The sequence below is a fragment of the Bombina bombina genome, chromosome 6 (genome assembly GCF_027579735.1).
Source record: "Bombina bombina isolate aBomBom1 chromosome 6, aBomBom1.pri, whole genome shotgun sequence".
Taxonomy (NCBI): Eukaryota; Metazoa; Chordata; class Amphibia; order Anura; family Bombinatoridae; genus Bombina; species Bombina bombina.
In genome coordinates this window covers 355,016,246-355,040,893 of record NC_069504.1, presented here as the reverse complement: position 1 = coordinate 355,040,893, position 24,648 = coordinate 355,016,246, and the positions used below count along the sequence as shown (strand labels likewise).

The 24,648-nt window shown below is 39.4% G+C and overlaps 1 protein-coding gene across 4 annotated transcripts in view; it reads right to left on the bottom strand.

Moving 5' to 3' along the window:
- BRD8 (bromodomain containing 8) overlaps positions 1-24,648 on the bottom strand; it is a 230,139-nt gene that overhangs the window by 120,889 nt on the left and 84,602 nt on the right. For all 4 annotated transcript variants that reach the window (XM_053717028.1, XM_053717029.1, XM_053717030.1 and 1 more), the window contains 6 exons: positions 21,642-21,907; positions 20,501-20,899; positions 20,326-20,410; positions 20,189-20,229; positions 18,920-19,143; positions 18,723-18,815 (listed from right to left, as the gene is read on the bottom strand). In XM_053717028.1, the coding sequence (XP_053573003.1) occupies positions 18,723-18,815; positions 18,920-19,143; positions 20,189-20,229; positions 20,326-20,410; positions 20,501-20,899; positions 21,642-21,907 (1,108 nt within the window). The remainder of the gene's footprint in view (positions 1-18,722; positions 18,816-18,919; positions 19,144-20,188; positions 20,230-20,325; positions 20,411-20,500; positions 20,900-21,641; positions 21,908-24,648) is intronic.

Genomic DNA, 24,648 nt, shown 5'->3' with positions numbered 1-24,648 from the left:
TAACCAAAGCACTAAATAGACGGGATAGTTTTTCTCATTTAGAATTTCAATAGAGACCACTCATTTTTGTAGGTCAGGTTTGTGTACCAATAAGTTGTTGCTAATGCACATGTACTGTTTGACTGATGTTACGCTAAAATGTACTTATGTGCCAGTTTATATCTATGTACTCGTATTAACTTGCTAATTTGCATACATTGTTTAAACGAGATTGTTTTAGGTACGTTGAGTTAAATGCAGATAAACTGTTACCTATTTTTCATGCATATGATTATCTCACTTTCCTATTTGTCAACCCATTGACCCCATATGCCTCTTAATATATTGTGCTCTCTCTCTACATGGCTTCCACCCCATTTTTTTTTCTTTTTTCCTCTGATTCTTTTCTGTCTGGTTTATTCTGTGTTTATGCATTTGTCCTCCCTGTGTGAGTGTGTTGTGGGTTTCTTCCCTTTTTTTTTTTTTGTTTCGTGTGTAGTGTGTGGATCTGTGTCCCCTTGACTTAAGTGTGGTTCAGTGGCTTCTCCCTCTTCCTTCCCTTTCTCTACTGTTGGTGTTCCCTAATTCTTGCTACCAGTTGACTGCCAGCTTGTGTTGGTTTACGTCGTCTCCCCCTCCTTAAAGTACTCTGAATATCACTTCAGAGGCTACCAAAGCGGTTTATCTTTTACAAATACCGCACAATTTCATTAAATAATACTTGATTAAGACTTCTCCTAAGATCTTCGCTGAGTGTTCTCTGACTTTTCTCCTTCTGCCCTTTTTTTTTTCCCCATCCTATAACCCCAGATAGAATCCTATTACAATGCCGTATAATTGTATTACTCAAAATACCAGAGGGCTGAACTCCCCGACCAAGCTGAGTATTTTTCTGAGGTCTCTTTATAAGAACAGGGCCCACCTAGTTTTCTTACAGGAAACTCACTGGTTAAGGGGTACAAAAACTCCCCTACAATCCAAGTTGTTCCCAGTTGTTGAGACGGCAAGTTTCTCCCAAAAATAGAGAGGGGTTGCTATTCTTATTCACAAAGATATTGCGTACGAACCTATCCATATTGAAACCAACCCACAGGTAGATACATAATCCTCATTTGTCTTCTTGATGGAGTTGTTTATACACTAGCTTCCTACTATGGCCCTAACAAACAGCACATACGAGTGCTACGCAAATTCCTAAATAAATTGGACTGTCTACACCAAGGTTTTCTCCTCATCGCAGGAGATTTTAACATTGTTTGGGATCCCCTGTTGGATAAGAAATCCGATAAATCTCATAAATCTGATAGGGCTTCAGCCGATCTCACACACAAATTTAAAACTCTCATCTCTCAGTTTAATCTGTTTGATATTTGGCGGGCCCTTAACGTGTCATCACGTGACTATACCTATTTCTCGTTGGTCCACCACTCTTACGAATAGATTTTTTTTCTTTTTTGAACCAAGACTCCTGGACTGTATATCTAGGTCATGAATCCCTCAATGTCCGTGGTCTGACCATGACCCCGTACATATCATTCTAAAATCACCACTGGAACTACAGTGCCCCTCAACATGGCGACTTTCGCCAACTGTTTTCTCTGATCCGGATACAGTTGCTTTCATTACCAGAGATTTGACTGAGTTTCATAAAATAAATGACAATGGTGCGGAAGGGGATCCTTTATCAAAATAGCGGCGGCACAAAAGAAACGTAAAGGAGAGACTTTAGCTCAACTACTGGTAAACCAATGCAAATTATCTGCCGAGCATAAAAATGACCCAATGCCGTGCCTATCTGAGCAGCTCGCGAACCTTAAGTCGAAGATAGTCCAGCTAGAAACTGAAATATCAGCAGGTAGACTTCTTAGACTCAAGGAGATCTTCTACTATAAGGGTAATAAAGCTGATGGGCTTTTAGCTAATCGATTGCGACAACGGACAGCAGCGGCCCGCATCCACTCCTTCAGAGTAAAAGGCCAATACATTACACACCCGAGAGAGATAGGTAAAGCTTTTGCTGATTATTATTCGTCTCTTTACAATTTATCACAAGATAATGTGACCCCCCTCCGACTCCTAACATTATAAACAACTTCCTCACTAATCTTAATCTTCCTGTTGCCTCTGCAAAACAGATGGAGGCTTTACAGGACCCCATCTCCAGTTCCGAGGTTAAAACAGCTATCCAATCCCTTAAGGCTCTCAAATCACCAGGGCCAGATGGTTTTTCAGACCTTTTCTATAAAAAATTTCAATCACAGCTTATACCCCCCCCCCCCCCTTTTATTAAGATTTTTCCCTACGGCTAGCTCTCGCAGCAGATTCCCTGTTGAATTTCTACAGGCAACCATTATTACACTTCCCAAACAAGGGAAAGACCCCACTGAATGCTCAAGCTATAGGCCTATCTCACTATTAAACCTCGATGTTAAGCTCTACGCCAAAATTCTGGCTTCGCGTCTTAACCTTCTTCTTCCATCCCTAATTAATAGTGATCAAGTGGGTTTTGTGAGGGGACGCCGAGGGACCCCGATAATACCAGGAGGTTATTAAATATCTTCTTTGAGACCCATAGATTGAACCTGCCCTGTGTCACCCTGTCGTTGGACGCTGAAAAGGCCTTCGACAGGGTGAATTGGGAATATATGTTAGCTGTCCTCCAACAGTTTGGTTTCACAGTCTCGTTCACCTTTATAGCGTTACTCCAATCCTTCAGCAACAGTCAGAGGACTAGGATTCTGTTCTGAGCCCTTTGTGATCACAAATGGAACCAGGCAGGGTTGCCCCCTGTCACCTAAAACTTTGCTATCCGAAATAGCAATGTCTACGGAAGCTTGGAATGTTCCGTTGTTGTCCTGGATGGGACATATAGCGACAATTTTGCCTAAATTGACTTATCTTTTCAGATCTCTACCCATTCCAATTTCTAATTCTCTGATCCGAAAATTCCAACAACAATGTAATAAATTCATCTGGCGTAACAAGGTCCCTAGAATTGCCACTAGCACCCTGCAACAACCTGTATTATCCGGAGGGGCGGCAGCCCCCAACATTCTTTACTATCATGAGGCTGCCCGTCTATCTCAAGTTAGGCAATGGGGCATATCTGCGAACAGTAAATGGGCAGAGTTAGAGCAGGCTTCACTCCCACTGGGGTACTCCATTGAAGACCTGATTTGGCTCCCTAAACATTCCAGACCACAGGCTCTGTTGTTAAACCCCATTATAGCTTCAAACCTAAAATTCTGGGACAAGATCCGTAACTTATCTACAATTGCTCCACATCCATCTCCATCCCATAAGATAAAGGGGCTAACTCTTGCGTTACCGGATACTCACCCGTCTCTCTGGTCCAACCTAGGCATTACCAATATAGTAGATCTATATGAGGGTGCTCAGCTAATCACATACCAGTCCTTTCTTCAGAGATATAACCCACCTTTACTTCTGCATTTTGGAGGCTACGGAGCTTTCTCCGGTCGTGGGGTTTTGACAAGAACCCGCTACGACCTAAAACTAAGTGGGAAATGAGATGGGACTCAAAAATCTCACACAAAAAATTGCTCTCGTCCTCTTACCAGGATATCTTGCATCCCCCACTTTTCTATAAGTCTCCGCCGATAAAACACTGGGAGATCTCCTTAGACGTGATGCCTGAGCCATCGATATGGCAATCGGCAATCCGACTAACTAAAAAAGCAGCCCATTGCATTACTCTTTATGAATTGTTTCTCAAAATACTACTACAATGGCACATGACCCCTGTCCGTTTATTTAAAATCTCGCATGCTAACTCTCCCAAGTGTTGGAGGGTTTGTGATACATTGGGTACCTCAGTTCACATCTGGTGGACTTGTCCGATCATTGCTCCTCTATGGCAGAAAGCAGTTCAATATTGTAGTACGAAGGGTATCCAAATACCGATCACACCAAGTATAGGCCTGTTTCATATCCTACCTACAAACGTAACTTCTCCGCAAAAACTGTTTTGTATTTACTTATTTCTAGCAATCAAATTATCCATTGCCAGAATGTGGCTTCAGCCGGCGCACCACTCTGGGAACAAGTTGTAGATACCCTACGATATATTAAATCAATGGAAGCATATGTTTTCCACATACACGGTTCTGAAGACCTCCATACCTTGGTCTGGGACTATAGTCCTGTGTAGCTCCCCCTTTGCCGCCTAATATTTCAGATCAAATTGAGGTTTTGTACCATAGAAGTACATGCATAAAGTATAGTAGTATCCCTTTCCTACATTCTCCCCCTCCCCCTTCTTCCCCCCCTTTTTTTTTCTCTCACTCCTTTCCCCCTTCTCCATCTCTATCCCATTTAATTTTATTCCCCTTCTCCCTTCCATTCACTCAGAGATATCGAGCAAATTGAAGATCTTCTGATATTGAAGTATTTATTGATTTTATCGCTATTGTTTGAGATGTGTTCATGTATCGCATGTTCATTTTGGAATTTCTCAAGTTATACATTTGTTTCATGCTTGTTGTTATGTCATAACCTTATGCTATTATTGAACATAAGAATTGTTATATTGCTACTAACAGAGGACATAAGATTCTATTCGGTCAAGTGAGTAAGTCTCTGTCATTGTGAAACATGGACTAATCTCGATGAAACATCTTCATTATAAAAGACTTTCTGATGCTGCTAATAACCCTCTGGCCATAATATGCTATGTATACTGTTATGAATGTACTACATATTTCCTAATAAAGAAAAATATTTTATAAAAAAAAAGAAAAAATCTTTTAGGTGGAGGGAAGTAGAAATAAAAACCTAAAATAATACGGTTGCATAAGTGTGCACACCCTTAAACTAATACTTTGTTGAAGCACCCTTTGATTTTATTACAGCACTCAGTCTTTTTGGGTATGTGTTTTCAGCATGGCACATCTTGACTTGGCAAGATTGCCCACTCTTCTTTGCAAAAATACTCCAAATCTGTCAGATTGCGAGGGCATCTCCTGTGCACAGCTCTCTTCAGGTCACCTCACAGATTTTCGATTGGATTCAGGTCTGGGCTCTGACTGGGCCATTCCAAAACTTTAATCTTCTTCTGGTGAAGCCATTCCTTTGTTGATTTGGATGTATGCTTTGGGGCGTTGTCATGCTGAAAGATGAAGTTCCTCTTCATGTTCAGCTTTCCAGCAGAAGCCTGAAGGCTTTGTGCCAATATTGTCTGGTATTTGGAACTGTTCATAATTCCCTCTACCTTGCCTAAGGCCCGAGTTCCAGCTGAAGAAAAACAGACCCAAAGCATGATGCTGCCACCAAAATGATTCACTGTGGGTATGGTGTTCTTTTGGTTATATGGTTAATCTTGGTTTCATCAAACTAGAACACCTTTTGCGACATGCTTTTGGGAGACTTCAGATGTGTTTTTGCAAAATTTAGCTGGGCTTGGATGTTTTTTTTCGAAAGAAAAGGCTTCCGTCTTGCCACTCTACCCCATAGCCCAGACATATGAAGAATACGGGCGATTGTTGTCACATGCACGACACAGCCAGTACTTGCCAGATATTCCTGCAGCTCCTTTAATGGTGCTGTAGGGCTCTTGGCAGCCTCCCAGACCAGTTTTCTTTTTCGTCTTTTCATCAATTTTGGAGGGACGTCCGGTTCTTGGTAATGTCACTGTTGCGCCATATTTTCTCCACTTGATGACTGTCTTCACTGTGTTCCATGGTATATCTAATGCCTTGGATATTCTTTTGTACCGTTCTCCTGACTGATACCTTTTAACAATGAGATCCCTCTGATGCTTTGGAAGCTCTCGGCGAACCATGGCTTTTGCTGTAGGTTGCGACTAATAAAATGTCAGGAAAGACCTACTAGAACAGCTGAACTTTATTTGGGGTTAATCAGAGGCATTTTAAATGATGGCAGGTGTGTACTGACTCCTATTTAACATGATTTTGAATGTGATTGCTCAATTCTAAACACAGCTACATCCCCAGTTATAAGAGGGTGTGCACACTTATGCAAGCATATTATTTATATATGTTCTGAAATGATTTATCTTTGTCTCATTCACTTTTATAGCACAACTTACCATCACCATCTTGTGGTGAATTAGTGAAAGAACAACCAGCTATACTTAGCATTGAGCGATTATTCCCAGGGGCTAATTAGCATTCATCCAATCAAAGCATTACAGATCCGCACACATCTGTGAATGGCTGTTGGAGATTGGGGCGGAATTGTAGTTCAGGATAAATTGGGTCACTGAGCATTCACAAGACACTATGGGTTGCATGAAAGAAGGGTGGATACGCTGTACAATTTTCCTCTGAAATAGAATTTTGAATCCTGGTTGTACCCATTCTATATTTTGATATCCTTGGAAATTATTGTCTGTATTTCCTACGGACTAAGAGATTTTTTGGGACCGGATGCAGGGGAAACACACCCAGCTTGACTAATGATAACCCAGGGCTTGGAGGAGCAAACATTTGGGAAAGTATAAAAAAGTCTCTAATTATATTTAAACAGTTGTTGCATTTAAGGTCCTTATTAAGATTTGTAAAAGATGATTATAGGCCAAATTTTTATATGTATTTAGTCTAGGTCATATTTGTCCAGGAATCTAATTCAGATACCAATATCAGAAAATCTTGTTCCAGATAGTGTTCACTTAATTCAGTTTATTGTAAGAAAAACCCTGGTGTTATGTTTAAGTATATTTTATTTTAGTAGTTTTATATGCCTCAGTAAGTTTGAGACTTGCTGAGGCATTTCTTTGGCTGTAGATATTCTGAATCTGACTAATTGCATTGTATTTTTTTAAGTTACCAAAACCAAATTTTAAAGATAATATTTGGCTAAGATTATATTAAAAATCCGTTGTTAGTAACATATACTGCATAATTGGTCTATGCTGGTTCACTTTACTTTCTAATAGATTTCACTAACAATACAAGAAACCTTGTTATAGATGGTGTGCATTTAATCCAGCATATTGTAAGGAAAGCCCCGGGTATTATAATTAAATATATTTAATTTTAGTGGTATTGTATTCTCTAAGGCTGAGACTTGTTGAGGCATCATAAAAGTTTTTGGTTTTTTTAATTGTTTACTGGTTATAGCCATACCTTCGGAATCTGCTTAATTGCTATAAATGGCTAAGTATCCTGGTATAATTTTAATGGTAATATATTGGCTACAATTAAATTAAATAACTGTTGTTAGTAACACATATTGCATAATTGGTTCATGCTGATTTAATTTTACCTTGTTATAGACCTCACTGTTGGATTTATACCCATAGGATCAAAGCAAAGTGTAGTAGCATATTTTATTTCATATTGTATCAAAGAGTTTGTTTTGTGTATAATTAATTGGTATATCGCTTGTTAATATCTTGTTTAATGTATAATAAATCTGTATATTTATTTCCAAACTGAATCCCCTTTACTCCACAAATATAATTTGCCGTGTTTAAAAAGATATCACCTGATTAGAACTACTAAAAAATAATACAAATATATTGGAGGTTACTGCAGAGATCGTCATAATCAATATTGTATTCTAAAATATATAACACATTGGAGATACCGCTGAGATAGTTTTAATTATATCTGTAACCATATATAAACTATATAACATAGGCCACAAGCCATGGAGGGAATAAGGGAATCCAGGGACTTAACAGTCATAAGTCTTCATCTGCCGTCCATGCAGCCGACTCTAAAGCCCCAGGTGGTCTGACAGTAGAATATTAAGCCTGAAAGAGACCTGTGATAGAAGGCAATGCAGTGTAACTAACACTTGTTGCCTGAGAGGGAAGATAACATAAGTGTACTGGAAGGAGGCATGGTAAACTTCCCAGCGACACCCAAAGCTAAGATTCACTCTACTAAGAATAATTACATGGCTACTAAAAATTCCCTTGCAACTTCTTGAAGAGAAACAACCAATTTAGAGCAATACAATACAGAATTCAGCAGAGCATGACCCTCTGCCATCCTCCTGTAGACGAAGGCAAAGAATTACTGGGGAAGTAGGGGAAGTGGGAGGGATATTTCAAGGTTCTGTACTGGTGGCCAGGTGAAGCATTACCCATAGGTTATGAATGTTTTTGTGGACCCTCACTGCCATTAGAAGGAAATATGGTTTTAAATAGACAATTAAGTCATTTTATTTTTTTTGGTTTCTCCATAAAATGTTTTATTATTTGTATTAAAAAACCAACAACATAAAACCCTAAAAATCAAACTTTCCCAATAATTTAACTGTGAAAACTGTGTTTTTTCCACTGTTTTCACATAGTAGTGCATTCCTATATATATTCTACAAAATTATAACTTGATCAGTGCAAGGGCACATTTAAGATAGACAATGCAAAAGATTGAATAATTCAAAAGCCTTCAAACATATAAATATTGGTCTAGCTGTATTAGTCCAGTGGACAAGATGTCAAAATGACAAGAATATTGCAGTATGCAATGATATCTTCTATATTGGACTAGCATGATATTTAAAGACAAGCTTTCAAGAGCTTTCCTCTCTTCCTAAGGTCTGAAGCAATACTAATCATTATGACAGAATTTAGCGTTTAAAACAAGATGTGGGGTGTCAAATAGCAGAATCTGTCAGAGAGAAATGTGCATCACGCAAGCATAAATTTTGTTTTCGGTGAGTCCACAACGTCATCAATTCCTAGTGGGAACCAATACCCAAGCTAGAGGACACAGATGACTAGGGAGGGAAAAAAAAGACAGGTGGACCTAAACAGAAGCCGCCACCACCACTTGAAGAACATTCCTCCCAAAAGAGGCCTCAGCTGAGGCAAAAGTATCAAATTTATTAAATTTTAGTGTGCTTCATTTTTGAAAGCACAAGAAGACTAGACAGCCCTAGTGGAATGAGCTATAACACTCTCAGGAGGCTGCTGTCCAGCAGTTTCATAAGCACAACTAATCATATTTCTCAACCAAAAGGAAAGAGAAGTAGCAGTCTTCTGACCCTTACGATTTCACAAGAAACAAACAAACAGAGCAGAAGACTGGCGAAAATCCTTAGTCGCCTGTAAATAGAATTTTAAAGCACACACTACATCCAAATTGTGCAACAGACGCTCCTTATGACAAGAAGGATTGGGACAGAGAGAAGGAACAACTATTTCCCGATTAATATTCCTAACCGAAACCACCGTAGGAAGAAAACCCAACCTAGTACGCAGGACCACCTTATCCACATGAAAGATAAGGTAAGGTGAATCATACTGCAAAGTCGAGAGTTCCGAAATTCTCCTCTCGTAGAAGAAATAGCAACAAGAAACAAAACCTTCCAATATAACAATTTAATATCTATGGAATGCATTGGCTCAAATGGAGCCTGCTGCAAAACCTTAAGAATAAGGTTAAGACTCCAAGGAGGAGTAACCTACTTAAACACAGGCTTGATTCTGACCAAGGCCTGACAAAAAGATTGAACATCTGGCACAACCACCAAAAGCTTATGCAACAAAATAGATAAAGCAGAAATATGACCTTTCAGAGTACTGAATGACAAACCCTTCTCCAGACCTTCCTGGAGAAAAGACAAAATTATAAGAATCCTAACCCTACTCCAAGAGTAGCCCTTAGATTCACACCAATAAAGGTATTTACGCCATACCATATGGTAAATTTTCCGAGTAACATGCTTACAAGCCTGGATCATGGTCTCAATGACCGACTCAGAAAAAACACTCTTAGATAAAACTAAGCGTTCAATCTCCAAGCAGTCAGTTTCAGAGAAACGAGATTTGGATGAAAGAAAGGACCCTGAGTTAGAAGATCCTTCCTCAGAGGCAGCCTCCAAGGAGGCAGAGATGACATGTTCACTAGGACTAAAGTGCAAAAAATGGTACGTAATGTGCGCTAGCAACTATAGGGTTAAATTAGTATGGTGGTGTATTTGAACAAATATAAAATATATACTAGAATAAAAAAGTGAAATGGTGTATACAAATAAATATGAATGATAATGTTTATTCACAAATCTCACATATAACCAATCATATTCTATAAAAACAATCGTTGTGATGATTGAAATTAAAAAAGACTTTAAAAGAATTTCATGAATAAGCTGTTCAGACAAAGTGAAACGTGCCCAAATGTCACTAATTCGAACGTTACTAAATAGTAACCGTTTCCACCATTTAGTCAGGTTTTAAATCTGACAAATAAGTGTGAAGCAGTGCTTAGTGGTTTGAAGCTACCACAAATATAATGTATCTCAATAGTTAATGAGTCCAACAAGCGTGAAGCAGAAAAATAGTAGTCAGACAGTCTTTGCTTGTAAATATACTGTGTAGTCTATGATTATAATCCACAGATGTGTATGAAGGGCTATTGTAGATAATGCGGATAGCGGATACAGAGTATACTACAAACAGGCTTTTACACCTCTCTGTGTGCCTACCTTGTCCGTAGAATTAATTCACTTCTGTAGCTGGTAGTTGGCAGCTTGCGAGCCGAGGCACATGTGTTAGCAAAGTCCTGTATGGTTACTGGTCTGTGTCCGCACTTCCTGATTAGTCACTACGTATGAATCATCTAATAGAATGAGAGCTGCTTAAATCATATTGGCTGATTTGAACAATTTTAGCAGCTCTAATTCTTATTGGCTGAATTACATTCTTCAGCCAATAGGAATGCAAGGGACGCCATCATGAATTGCGTACCTTGCATTGAAGATTCAGTGTACGGCGGCACCGTATGAAGAGGATGCTTTGCACCAGATGTCTTCAGGATGGACCCCAACCGCGGCGCCAGGATCAAGATAGAAGAGGCCGCCTGGATGAAGACTTCTCGCCGCCTGGATGAAGATCGTTCAAGCGGGACTTCAAAAACTGTAAGTTGATCGTCGGGGGTTAGTCTTAGGTTTTTTTTAAGGGTTTTCTGGGTGTTTTTTTTTTTTTTTAGATTATGGTTTGGGAAGCAAAAGGGCAATGCCCATTAAAATGCCTTTTTCAGGGCAATGGGTAGATTAGGTTTTTTAGATAGTTTTTTTAATTCTGTGGGTTTGGGGGGGGGGGTTGTAATGTTAGTGGGTCTTTGTAAAAAAAAAAAAAAATCAGGTAAAAGAGCTGTTTAACTTAGGGCAATGCCCTACAAAAAGTCCTTTCAAGGGCTATTGGTAATTTATTCTAAATTAGGTTTTTTTCTTAAATGGGTATTAGAATAGGAATATTTTTTATTATTTTTGATAATTTGTTTGTTATTTTGTGTAATGTATTTTTTTCGTTTTGGGTGGGTTTTTATTTTTAGATTAGGGCTTGGGCAGCAAAAAGAGCTAAATGCCCTTTTAAGGGCAATGCCCATACAAATGCCCTTTTCATGGCAATGGGTAGATTAGGTTTTACTTTATTTTTATTTTGTGGGTTTGGGGTGTGGGGGTTTGTATACTGTTAGGAGGTTTTTGTTTTGTTGCAAAAAAGCTGTTAACTTTTTTTTAAAAGGATATTAGAATAGGATTAATTTTTATTGTTTTGGATAATTTCGTTTGTTATTTTTTGTAATGGTAGGTTTTTTTATTTTTTTTAATGTTAGGTTTTAGTGTAAGGCAGCTTAGGTTTTATTTCACAGGTAAGTTTGTATTTATTTTAGTTAGGTAGTTAGTAAATAGTTAATAACTATTTACTAACTAGCCTACCTAGTTAAAATAAATACAAACTTACCTGTGAATAAAAATAAAACCTAAGCTAGCTACAATATAACTACAGTATTAGTTATACTGTAGCTAGCTGAGGTTTTATTTCACAGGTATGTATTTCATTTTAAATAGGTATTATTTACTTAATAATTGTAACTTTAGTTTAGCTCTATTTTAATTATGTTAAAGTTAGGGGGTGTTAGGTTTAGGGGTTAATATAGTTTAATTTAGGTTGTTGCGATGTGGGGGGGCTGGCAGTTTAGGGGTTAATAGGTTTAATTAGTAGTAGTGATGTGGGAGGCCAGAGGTTTAGGGGTTAATACCTTTATTTAGTAGTGGCGGAGATGTCGGGGAGCGGCGGAGGAGTTAATAACTTTAATATAGTGTGGGCGATGTTAGGGTGCAGCGGAATAGGGGTTAACAACTTTAGTATAGTGGCAGCGATATCGGGAGTGTCAGATTAGGGGTTAATAGATTTATTTAGGTGGCAGCGATATCGGGAGCGGCAGATTAGGGATTAATAACATTATGTAGGTGTCAGCGATGTCGGGGGTCAGCAGATTAGGGGTGTTTAGACGTGGGGTTTTTGTTAGGGTGTTAGGTTTTTTTTCCCCCATAGATATCAATGGGGCTGTGTTACAGGGCTTTTAATTCCGCAATCACAGGTGCTAGACTTTTTTCTCACCTGCTCTCCCCATTGATGTCTAAGGGGAAAGCGTGTATGAGCACGTCAAAACAGCTATTGGATTGTGTGCGGTATGGAGCTCAACGCAGCCATATCGCACGCACAAGCAGGATGTTTGAAAACTTGTAATGGCTGCACTATAGGGGATTAAATAACGCAACTTTTGTTTTGCGTTCGATAATTTCCCTATAGCGCGCATAACTCGTAATCTAGCTGTATGTAAATAAATGTAAACAGAATTTTAAATACATTTTTAAACAAAGCTGAAAAACATAATTTATGCTTACCTGATAAATTCCTTTCTTCTGTAGTGTGATCAGTCCACGGGTCATCATTACTTCTGGGATATCACTCCTCCCCAACAGGAAGTGCAAGAGGATTCACCCAGCAGAGCTGCATATAGCTCCTCCCCTCTACGTCACTCCCACTCATTCGACCAAGGACCAACGAGAAAGGAAAAGCCAAGGGTGAAGTGGTGACTGGAGTATAAATTAAAAAATATTTACCTGCCTTAAAAACAGGGCGGGCCGTGGACTGATCACACTACAGAAGAAAGGAATTTATCAGGTAAGCATAAATTATGTTTTCTTCTGTTAAGTGTGATCAGTCCACGGGTCATCATTACTTCTGGGATACCAATACCAAAGCAAAAGTACACGGATGACGGGAGGGATAGGCAGGCTCTTTATACAGAAGGAACCACTGCCTGAAGAACCTTTCTCCCAAAAATAGCCTCCGATGAAGCAAAAGTGTCAAATTTGTAAAATTTGGAAAAAGTATGAAGCGAAGACCAAGTTGCAGCCTTGCAAATCTGTTCAACAGAGGCCTCATTCTTGAAGGCCCAAGTGGAAGCCACAGCTCTAGTAGAATGAGCTGTAATTCTTTCAGGAGGCTGCTGTCCAGCAGTCTCATAAGCTAAACGAATTATGCTACGAAGCCAAAAAGAAAGAGAGGTAGCGGAAGCTTTTTGACCTCTCCTCTGCCCAGAGTAAATGACAAACAGAGAAGACGTTTGTCGAAATTCCTTAGTTGCCTGTAAGTAAAATTTTAGAGCACGGACTACATCCAGGTTGTGCAGTAGACGTTCCTTCTTTGAAGAAGGATTTGGGCATAAAGAAGGAACAACAATCTCTTGATTGATATTCCTGTTAGTAACTACCTTAGGTAAGAACCCAGGTTTAGTACGCAGGACTACCTTATCCGAATGAAAAATCAAATAAGGAGAATCACAATGTAAGGCTGATAATTCAGAGACTCTTCGAGCCGAGGAAATAGCCATTAAAAATAGAACTTTCCAAGATAACAACTTTATATCAATGGAATGAAGGGGTTCAAATGGAACGCCCTGTAAAACATTAAGAACAAGGTTTAAACTCCATGGTGGAGCAACAGTTTTAAACACAGGCTTAATCCTGGCCAAAGCCTGACAAAAAGCCTGGACGTCAGGAACTTCTGACAGACGTTTGTGTAACAGAATGGACAGAGCTGAGATCTGTCCCTTTAATGAACTAGCAGATAAACCCTTTTCTAAACCTTCTTGTAGAAAAGACAATATCCTAGGAATCCTAACCTTACTCCAAGAGTAACCTTTGGATTCACACCAATATAGGTATTTACGCCATATCTTATGGTAAATCTTTCTGGTAACAGGTTTCCTAGCCTGTATTAAGGTATCAATAACTGACTCAGAAAACCCACGTCTTGATAAAATCAAGCGTTCAATTTCCAAGCAGTCAGCTTCAGAGAAGTTAGATTTTGATGTTTGAAGGGACCCTGTATCAGAAGGTCCTGTTTCAGAGGTAGAGACCAAGGTGGACAGGATGACATGTCCACCAGGTCTGCATACCAAGTCCTGCGTGGCCACGCAGGTGCTATTAGAATCACTGATGCTCTCTCTTGTTTGATTCTGGCAATCAATCGAGGAAGTAACGGGAAGGGTGGAAACACGTAAGCCATCCTGAAGTCCCAAGGTGCTGTCAGAGCATCTATCAGGACTGCTCCTGGATCCCTGGATCTGGACCCGTAACGAGGAAGCTTGGCGTTCTGTCGCGACGCCATGAGATCTATCTCTGGTTTTCCCCAACGTCGAAGTATTTGGGCAAAGACCTCCGGATGAAGTTCCCACTCCCCCGGATGAAAAGTCTGACGACTTAAGAAATCCGCCTCCCAGTTCTCCACTCCCGGGATGTGGATTGCTGACAGGTGGCAAGAGTGAGACTCTGCCCAGCGAATTATTTTTGATACTTCCATCATAGCTAGGGAGCTTCTTGTCCCTCCCTGATGGTTGATGTAAGCTACAGTCGTGATGTTGTCCGACTGAAACCTGATGAACCCCCGAGTTGTCAACTGGGGCCAAGCCAGGAGGGCATTGAGAACTGCTCTCAATTCCAGAATGTTTATTGGCAGGAGACTCTCCTCCTGACTCCATTGTCCCTGAGCCTTCAGAGAATTCCAGACGGCACCCCAACCTAGAAGGCTGGCGTCTGTTGTTACAATTGTCCAGTCTGGTCTGCTGAATGGCATCCCCCTGGACAGATGTGGCCGAGAAAGCCACCATAGAAGAGAATTTCTGGTCTCTTGATCCAGATTCAGAGAAGGGGATAAGTCTGAGTAATCCCCATTCCACTGACTTAGCATGCACAGTTGCAGTGGTCTGAGGTGTAAGCGTGCAAAGGGTACTATGTCCATTGCCGCTACCATTAAGCCGATTACCTCCATGCATTGAGCCACTGACGGGTGTTGAATGGAATGAAGGGTGCGGCAAGCACTTTGAAGTCTTGTTAGCCTGTCCTCTGTCAGGTAAATCTTCATTTCTACAGAATCTATAAGAGTCCCCAGGAAGGGAACTCTTGTGAGTGGAACGAGTGAACTTTTCTTTTCGTTCACCTTCCATCCATGTGACCTTAGAAATGCCAGCACTAACTCTGTATGAGACTTGGCAGTTTGAAAGCTTGAAGCTTGTATCAGAATGTCGTCTAGGTATGGAGCTACCGAGATTCCCCGCGGTCTTAGTAACGCCAGAAGAGCACCCAGAACCTTTGTGAAGATTCTTGGAGCTGTAGCCAATCCGAATGGAAGAGCCACAAACTGGTAATGCCTGTCTAGGAAGGCAAACCTTAGGTACCGATAATGATCTTTGTGAATCGGTATGTGAAGGTAAGCATCTTTTAAATCTACAGTGGTCATGTACTGACCCTCTTGGATCATAGGTAAAATTGTCCGAATAGTCTCCATCTTGAACGATGGAACTCTTAGGAATTTGTTTAGGATCTTTAAGTCCAGGATTGGTCTGAAAGTTCCCTCTTTTTTGGGAACCACAAACAGATTTGAGTAAAACCCCTGTCCCTGTTCCGATCGTGGAACTGGATGGATTACTCCCATTAACAAGAGCTCTTGTACGCAGCGTAGAAACGCCTCTTTCTTTGTCTGGATTGTTGACAATCTTGACAGATGAAATCTCTCTCTTGGAGGAGAGTATTTGAAGTCCAGAAGGTATCCCTGAGATATTATCTCTAGCGCCCAGGGATCCTGAACATCTCTTGCCCAAGCCTGGGCGAAGAGAGAAAGTCTGCCCCCCACTAGATCCGATCCCGGATCGGGGGCCCTCAATTCATGCTGTTTTAGGGGCAGCAGCAGGTTTCCTAGTCTGCTTGCCCTTGTTCCAGGACTGGTTAGGTTTCCAGCCTTGTCTGTAGCGAGCAACAGCTCCTTCCTGTTTTGGTGCAGAGGAAGTTGATGCTGCTCCTGCTTTGAAATTACGAAAGGAACGAAAATTAGACTGTCTAGTCTTGGCTTTGGCTTTGTCCTGAGGCAGGGCATGGCCTTTACCTCCTGTAATGTCAGCGATAATCTCTTTCAACCCGGGCCCGAATAAGGTCTGCCCTTTGAAAGGTATATTAAGCAATTTAGACTTAGAAGTAACATCAGCTGACCAGGATTTTAGCCACAGCGCCCTGCGTGCCTGAATGGCGAATCCTGAATTCTTCGCCGTAAGTTTAGTAAGATGTACTACGGCCTCCGAAATGAATGAATTAGCTAGTTTAAGGACTCTAAGCCTGTCCGTAATGTCGTCCAGAGTAGCTGAACCAATGTTCTCTTCCAGAGACTCAATCCAGAATGCCGCTGCAGCCGTGATCGGCGCAATGCATGCAAGGGGTTGCAATATAAAACCTTGTTGAACAAACATTTTCTTAAGGTAACCCTCTAATTTTTTATCCATTGGATCTGAAAAAGCACAGCTATCCTCCACCGGGATAGTGGTACGCTTAGCTAAGGTAGAAACTGCTCCCTCCACCTTAGGGACCGTTTGCCATAAGTCCCTTGTGGTGGCGTCTATTGGAAACATTTTTCTAAATATCGGAGGGGGTGAGAACGGCACACCGGGTCTATCCCACTCCTTAGTAACAATTTCAGTAAGTCTCTTAGGTATAGGAAAAACCTCAGTACTCGTCGGTACCGCAAAATATTTATCCAACCTACACATTTTCTCTGGTATTGCAACTGTGTTACAATCATTCAGAGCCGCTAACACCTCCCCTAGTAATACACGGAGGTTTTCCAGTTTAAATTTAAAATTTGAAATATCTGAATCCAGTCTGTTTGGATCAGAACCGTCACCCACAGAATGAAGCTCTCCGTCCTCATGTTCTGCCACCTGTGACGCAGTGTCTGACATGGCCCTAATATTATCAGCGCACTCTGTTCTCACCCCAGAGTGATCACGCTTACCTCTTAGCTCTGGTAATTTAGCCAAAACCTCAGTCATAACAGTAGCCATATCCTGTAATGTGATTTGTAATGGCCGCCCAGATGTACTCGGCGCTACAATATCACGCACCTCCCTCTGAGCGGGAGATGTAGGTACTGACACGTGAGGCGAGTTAGTCGGCATAACTCTCCCCTCGTTGTTTGGTGAAATTTGTTCAATTTGTACAGATTGACTTTTATTTAAAGTAGCATCAATACAGTTAGTACATAAATTTCTATTGGGCTCCACTTTGGCATTGCAACAAATGACACAGGTATCATCCTCTGAATCAGACATGTTTAACACACTAGCAAATAAACTTGTAACTTGGAAATACAATTCAATTAGAATAATATTAAAACGTACTGTGCCTTTAAGAAGCACAGAAGATCTATGACAGTTGAAAATTAATAAATTGAAACAGTTATAGCCTCAATCCTTGTAAATAACACAACTTTAGCAAAGGTTTAATCCCATTAGCAAAGATAACAAATTCTGAAAGCAGGAAACAAATTACAGAATAAACGTTTTTTATCTCAGTCAAACTATAATTCTCACAGCTCTGCTGAGAGAAATTACCTCCCTCAAAATAAGTTTTGAAGACCCCTGAGCTCTGTAGAGATGAACCGGATCATGCAGGGAATACAATGAGTTGCTGACTGAAATATTTGATGCGTAGTAAAAGCGCCAAAAAACGGCCCCTCCCCCTCACACACAGCAGTGAGGGAGAACAGAAACTGTCAGAAAACAGATTAAGCAACTGCCAAGTGGAAAAATAGTGCCCAAACATTTATTCACTCAGTACCTCAGTAAATGAAAACGATTTTACATTCCAGCAAAAACGTTAAACATAATCTCTAGTTATTAAACAGCTTTATGTATTTCTTACAGTGTAATTCTAGTGAAGTACCATTCCCCAGAATACTGAAGTGTAAAGTATACATACATGACATTATATCGGTATGGCAGGATTTTCTCATCAATTCCATTGTCAGAAAATAAAAACTGCTACATACCTCTATGTAGATTCATCTGCCCGCTGTCCCCTGATCTGAAGTTTACCTCTCCTCAGATGGCCGAGAAACAGCAATATGATCTTAACTACTCCGGCTAAAATCATAACAAAAACTCTGGTAGATTCTTCTTCAAACTCTGCCAGAGAGATAATAACACACTCCGGTGCTATTTTAAAATAACAAACTTTTGATTGAAGATATAAAACTAAGTATAATCACCATAGTCCTCTCACACATCCTATCTAGTCGTTGGGTGCAAGAGAATGACTGGGAGTGACGTAGAGGGGAGGAGCTATATGCAGCTCTGCTGGGTGAATCCTCTTGCACTTCCTGTTGGGGAGGAGTGATATCCCAGAAGTAATGATGACCCGTGGACTGATCACACTTAACAGAAGAAATATTCTCTTTTTAATAGTCCTTTTCAAGCTGGGAGCCTGCACTCTTATCAGAACTTTTGTGCTGTCTCTTCTATTTTGTGAAGTAGGATACTTGGAATTAATATACTTTGTGAGAATGGAACCCCAGAGTACTGTAGACATTTTAAGAGAGAGTTTTAAGTCTCCCCTTTTGAGACTTTTTTTTTTTAATAAAATTTAAAATATATAAAAATAGCGCTCAAAAATGCATTATAGGCACTGACCTGTGATTGGCAGCTGCCCTCCAAACCAACATGATAGCCTTTTTCCAGATTTTCTGGGCTTGTATTGCTTCCTGGTCTTCACTGCACACAGAGCTGAAATAAATAGCTTCATTGTTGTTACTGGATAACACAATAACTCTTTCAACTATTCACGTATACACATTTAAAATAAAAAAAACCTTAAGCAAATTACTCACAATTGTGAGGAAGCTGGGCTGCTAGGAATCGAATCAGCAAGTGTGTGGGATTGTAGGTGGGCATTATGGATACTGAAACCATCATCACTTTCACTGACGGGAGGTTCATTGTCCATCTCGGACAGATATTCTTCTCCAGGTTCTTCCTCTTTGGGTTCCTCTGGACTTCCCACCTCACTTGCAACTTCATCTTCCTCCTCTTCTTCTTCTTCTCCTTGTGAATCCTGAAAGAGAGACACAAAAGCAATAAACACTATTTTTCATATGAAGGTATGGAACATAGCAGTTCTTGATTGCAAGGCATTTTGGTTTCTTTGTAGCTTTTTGTGCATTGACTAGAAAAAAAGCTTGGTCTAATCCACATTTTCCTCATGAATTAGTCAAAGTCGAAGCTAGAGTTTTAGTGATCCTACTATCATTCATATAAAACTTCCAACATATTCTTTAGTGCTAGGTCAACAGCACATCCACAAACCTGACCATATTCTCAGAGATTCCAACACACCTAACTTTTAAGACAGATAATTATGAAAATCATTGAAATACAAAAAGTGGAGAAACTGCCAGGATGTCTCAAAAGCTTGTTCAAGCTTAATGAAAAAGAAAACCACAAAAAAAACATTTGACAGCATTTTTGCCTTAACCAGATTGTCGTCGAGACATGGAATTTGGCTGTGCTTTACAAATAAATGACAATAATAATGAATACAATTTTACCTATGAATGTTGTGGGGAACATTGACAATGTTTATATGCTACACCATGACATCCTGGTGTAAGAGTAACAATCTCAATGTAAGGTAAAGTTTTGGGGTTTGGGATTAGGACTGGGTTAAACCCACTTAATGCGAGACAACACAGCAATGAACTGCAAAGCAACTTGTCGCATCTGTTTCTGGAATCCAAGCTGTTACTTGGAGTTTGCACACCCCTCCCCCCGTGTGAAAATTTTTGTCAGTGGCATCCATGGACATGACAATATTGTGCCCATGGTAACACTGCGGCTGCATTATTACGGCACAATATTGCAGTCAGGGTGACACTCCTGATAAGAACCACCTGACAGACAGCTGTTAATTAGTAGAGTATATGGATAAAAGAAAAATACAATTTTATTAAAATAAACAAAAGGAAGTAAAGCAATCTAAACTTTATCTTTTAGTGCCACCTCTCCTAGATGTCAGAGACCAAATATCCAGTTGAACAAACAGAAATGTGCTGTCAAAAACTTCCCATATACAATATATGTAATGGAATGGAAAATAATACCTTATTAAGGCTGCCAGACTGAGACTCCGATTTTACTTGGTCTGAAAATGAGAGATAAATAAAATAATATTAAAAGTTTTAATAATGATAGTCATTGACCCTGTATTAAGTATTTTTTTGATCTAGTTGCTACGCACCAATTAACACTGGTTGCTGTTCTGTTATACTAGTTTCATCCTCTGTAGGGAAAGCCTCACTTTGAGATGCTTCAGACGGTTGTTCCTGATAGTAACAGAAAATGTAAAGATTCAAAACGCTATAATCTGAAGCATTCCACAAAGTGTGTCCTCATTAATTTCACAAACCCGTTACCTCTGTTTTAACTTGCTCCTCTGATTCCTCTTCCTTAATCATCTCATTTAAATTAGTTTCCTTTAACTCTTCTGACTCTTCATTTTGCTCAGGTTGAAAAGATGAATCAGAAAGGACAGAATGCTCCTCTTCTTGAGTAGGTTCAATATCTGGGTCAGGTGGTTCTGTCTTTATTTCAGAAGTTAGTTCCATGATGTTCATTATGTTTTCTGGTTCTTTGGGAACTGGAATAAGAGGCGGACCAAGACCAGACTGACCTAGAGTGTCCTGTTTTGCTGTATGTTCCTGGACAGCCTGATCCCAAGGGCCCCCAAGGGCCTGGGGATCATCATTCTCCTCACAGAACGATAGAGCAGCTTCAACTGCAGCCACATCAAGTACTTCTGGGTGGTCATCCACCTGAACAAGGAAAGAAAGTTAATCAGAAGAAAGTTAAAGTTTACTGGGCCTTGTTGCCAACACAATATCAATGACAAAATAGCCTATCAGGAAGTTAAATAGAGTCTGAGAGTGATGAGAAAATATTCTTATGCAATCTCTTTTAGGTATTCTAAATTAGAGAGGTGACTTCTATTAATGTACTTAAATATGTAGGGTCAGAAGTTGTTACATCTATGAAGAAGAAGAAAAAATGTATAAACCTTGCTATATGCATTGTCAGTAATCTACTAAACTGATGGAAGTAGAACTTTTCATCTTGCAAGTGGCCACAAGGTAAAAATTCCAGTACTGTGCAACTTACTCATTTTTTTTTCTTTATATATATATATATATATATATATATATATATATATATATATATATATATATATATATATAATTATTATTATTATTAATCAGGTATTTGTAGATTATATCTCAACAAGTAGGGACTGCACTCGCTGGATTCGGAACAAATAATAACTTATTTATTCAATGGTGACGTACCCCGAAACGTCACCATTGAATAAATAAGTTATTATTTGAACTGAATCCAGCGAGTGCAGTCCATACTTGTTGATACTTATTGAAATTGTGACTGAGCACCCTGGTTGCTGACTATCTTTGAATTGTGAGTGCAGATACACAGTGGAAATATATATATATATATATAATTAGTTTTTTATTATGGTCTCAGAGCCCTCACAGTCTACCCCATTACCTTATCTTCAATAATTGCAATTATATCACCAACAGTCTCAAAATCCAGTTCCTCCCCAGTGTAAGAAACGGCAATATCCATTTTTTCTGCTAGATCCAGGTCTGCCTTGCCTTCTGATATATCATCCTTTGATTGTCTACTACCGTCTCCATTTGCCATGCACTCCTTATTGATAGAGTCTATAATCATAGAGATGTCGCTGCTGTCCATTGATACGGAGACTGCATGGTGGTCGGGAGTAGAGTCATTGCTTTCCTGCTGGCTCACTATATGAAGTAAAACATTGTGCGTTGTTCATGCTTTCTATAAATGCACCTACTAAATCTAAATATTAAACACTGCGGGTCATGGAAGTCAAAACTAAACATTAAAGAGACAATCAAGTCAAAATTAAACTTTCATGATTCAAATAGAGCATGTCATTTTAAACAACTTCCCAATTTACTTCCATTAACAAAATGTGCTCAGTTTTTTAGATTTACACTTTTTGAGTCACAACCTCCTACTGAGCATGTGCAAGTATTCACGGAAATAGACATCACTTTGAAATTTGTCAGAAAAAAAATCTATTACTCATTTGAAGTTCAGACTAAGTGGTATTGCATTGTCTTTTTATAGTGCATTGGCTGATTATGCAAATCCACTGTGTTTACTGGTCCTTTAATGATTCAGATTAAGTTTATAATTGTAAAAATGTTCCAATTTACTTTATTTGTGTCTTGAGCACTATATGTGTAACATTGTTACAAGCAAAGTAGCAAACACAGCTGCCACACAGTGCTCAAAACATATGCACACTCCTAAGTCTACCTAGGTATGCTATCAAGTAGTTAAAGGGATACTAAACCCAATTTTTTGCTTTAATGATTCAGACAGAGCAAGTAATTTTAAGCAACTTTTTAAATTTACTCCTATTATCAATTTTTCTTCATTCTCTTGCTATTTTTAACTTAAAAAGCAGGAATGTAAAGCTTAAGAGCCGGCCCATTTTTTGTTCAGAACCTGGGTTATGCTTGCTTATTGGTTTGCTAAATGTAGCCACCAATAAGCAACCGCTATCCAGGGTGCTGAACCTATAATGGGCTGGCTACTAAGCTTTAAATTCCTGCATTTTAAAAAAAATTATAGCAAGAGAAAAAAAGAAAAATTGATATTAAGAGTAAATTAGAAAGGTGCTTAAAATTGCATGCTCCATCTGAATCATGAAAGAAAATTTTTGGGTTTAGTATCCCTTAAAGTTTCAACAAAGGATAACAAAAGTGCTAAATACATCTGATAAAATCACTGGAAGGTTTATTATTTTATAAAATGGTCTGAAAGTTTACCTCTGTTTTAAGTAGTACATACTTAAATATAAGTCACTGTATGAATTTTTATTTTAATGGCCTGAAAATTATTAATTGAAGAAAAAAATACATAAATATAGTTTAATCCCTTGGTACAATAAAGTGAGGAAGAATGATTTTCTACAACAGAACTTTTGGAGATTTTTTTTTGTAAAAGCCTTGCAACTTATGAAGATGTTGCTGTTGGTAGAATAAAAGCTTGCACCAACCAAACTGCTTTTCTCATGGCAACTCAAAACTGTTACTCAGAAGAGAACAGCCTTACTCAGTGAATGAGATGTTTTTTCTTTTTTAGAAATGAATCACCATATACAGAAAGAGCAACATGATAGTTCCAAATCAAGCATGGACTATTAAACAAACAAATGAAAAAATTATAAGCAATATCTATAAGAGGGCTCAAGAAACACATGCTTAAGGGCATAGTAAGGCCTTGTACTGGGTGACTAGGTTTGAAAGCACATAAAGAGTTCCATACTGTATACTTCTGGCCTAGACTGTCTGGCCTAGGGGGGGGGGGGGGTTATGTAACACTAAGGAGAGAACACAGCTGTGGAACAGTGAGACCAAAAGCTAGTGTCAGTGCTGCAGCATTAAGAGAACATAGAAAAAAATAATATTATGCTCAAACATTCTCTAATCTAGGTACATCTCGTAAGAAACTATGGAGATAACCTCTCAGTGTCCAAGCTTAATGTTAGTGCTGTTCTGTTGCCCATTATAAACAGCTGCTATCACATAAATTAGTCTTTGATCTCTTTTGGACCACACTGAAAAGCGGCCTCTCTCAGCGAATCCCATAAAAGTTGAAAATTACTGGGTGGAAATTCTTTGTGCAATGGCAGCACTGACTACACTAGTTAAAGTTAAGGTAAACTTTGATGAATTAAAGCCCGTTTTTTAAAAAACAATTTATGTTTACCTGATAAATTTATTTCTCTTGTGATGTATTGAGTCCACGGATTCATCCATACTTGTGGGATATTCTCCATCCCTACAGGAAGTGGCAAAGAGAGCACCCACAGCAGAGCTGTCTATATAGCTCCTCCCTTAGCTCCACCCCCCAGTCATTTGACCGAAGGCTAGGAAGAAAAAGGAGAAACTATAGGGTGCAGCGGTGACTGAAAGTTTAAAATAAAAATATATTGCCTGTCTTAATAAACAGGGCGGGCCGTGGACTTGATACATCACAAGAGAAATACATTTATCAGGTAAACATAAATTATGTTTTCTCTTGTAAGATGTATCGAGTCAACGGATTCATCCATTACTTGTGGGATACCAATACCAAAGCTTTAGGACACGGATGAAGGGAGGGACAAGACAGGGACCCTAAACGGAAGGCACCACTGCTTGTAGAACCTTTCTCCCAAAAATAGCCTCCGAAGAAGCAAAATTATCGAATTTGTAAAATTTGGAAAAAGTATGAAGCGAAGACCAAGTCGCCGCCTTACAAATCTGTTCAACAGAAGCCTCATATTTAAAAGCCCATGTGGAAGCCACAGCTCTAGTAAAATGAGCAGTAATTCTTTCAGGAGGCTACTGTCCAGCAGTCTCATAGGCTAAACGGATGATGCTTTTCAGCCAAAAGAAAGGTAGCCGTAGCCTTTTGACCTCTCCGTTTACCAGAATAAACAACAAACAATGAAGATGTTTGACGG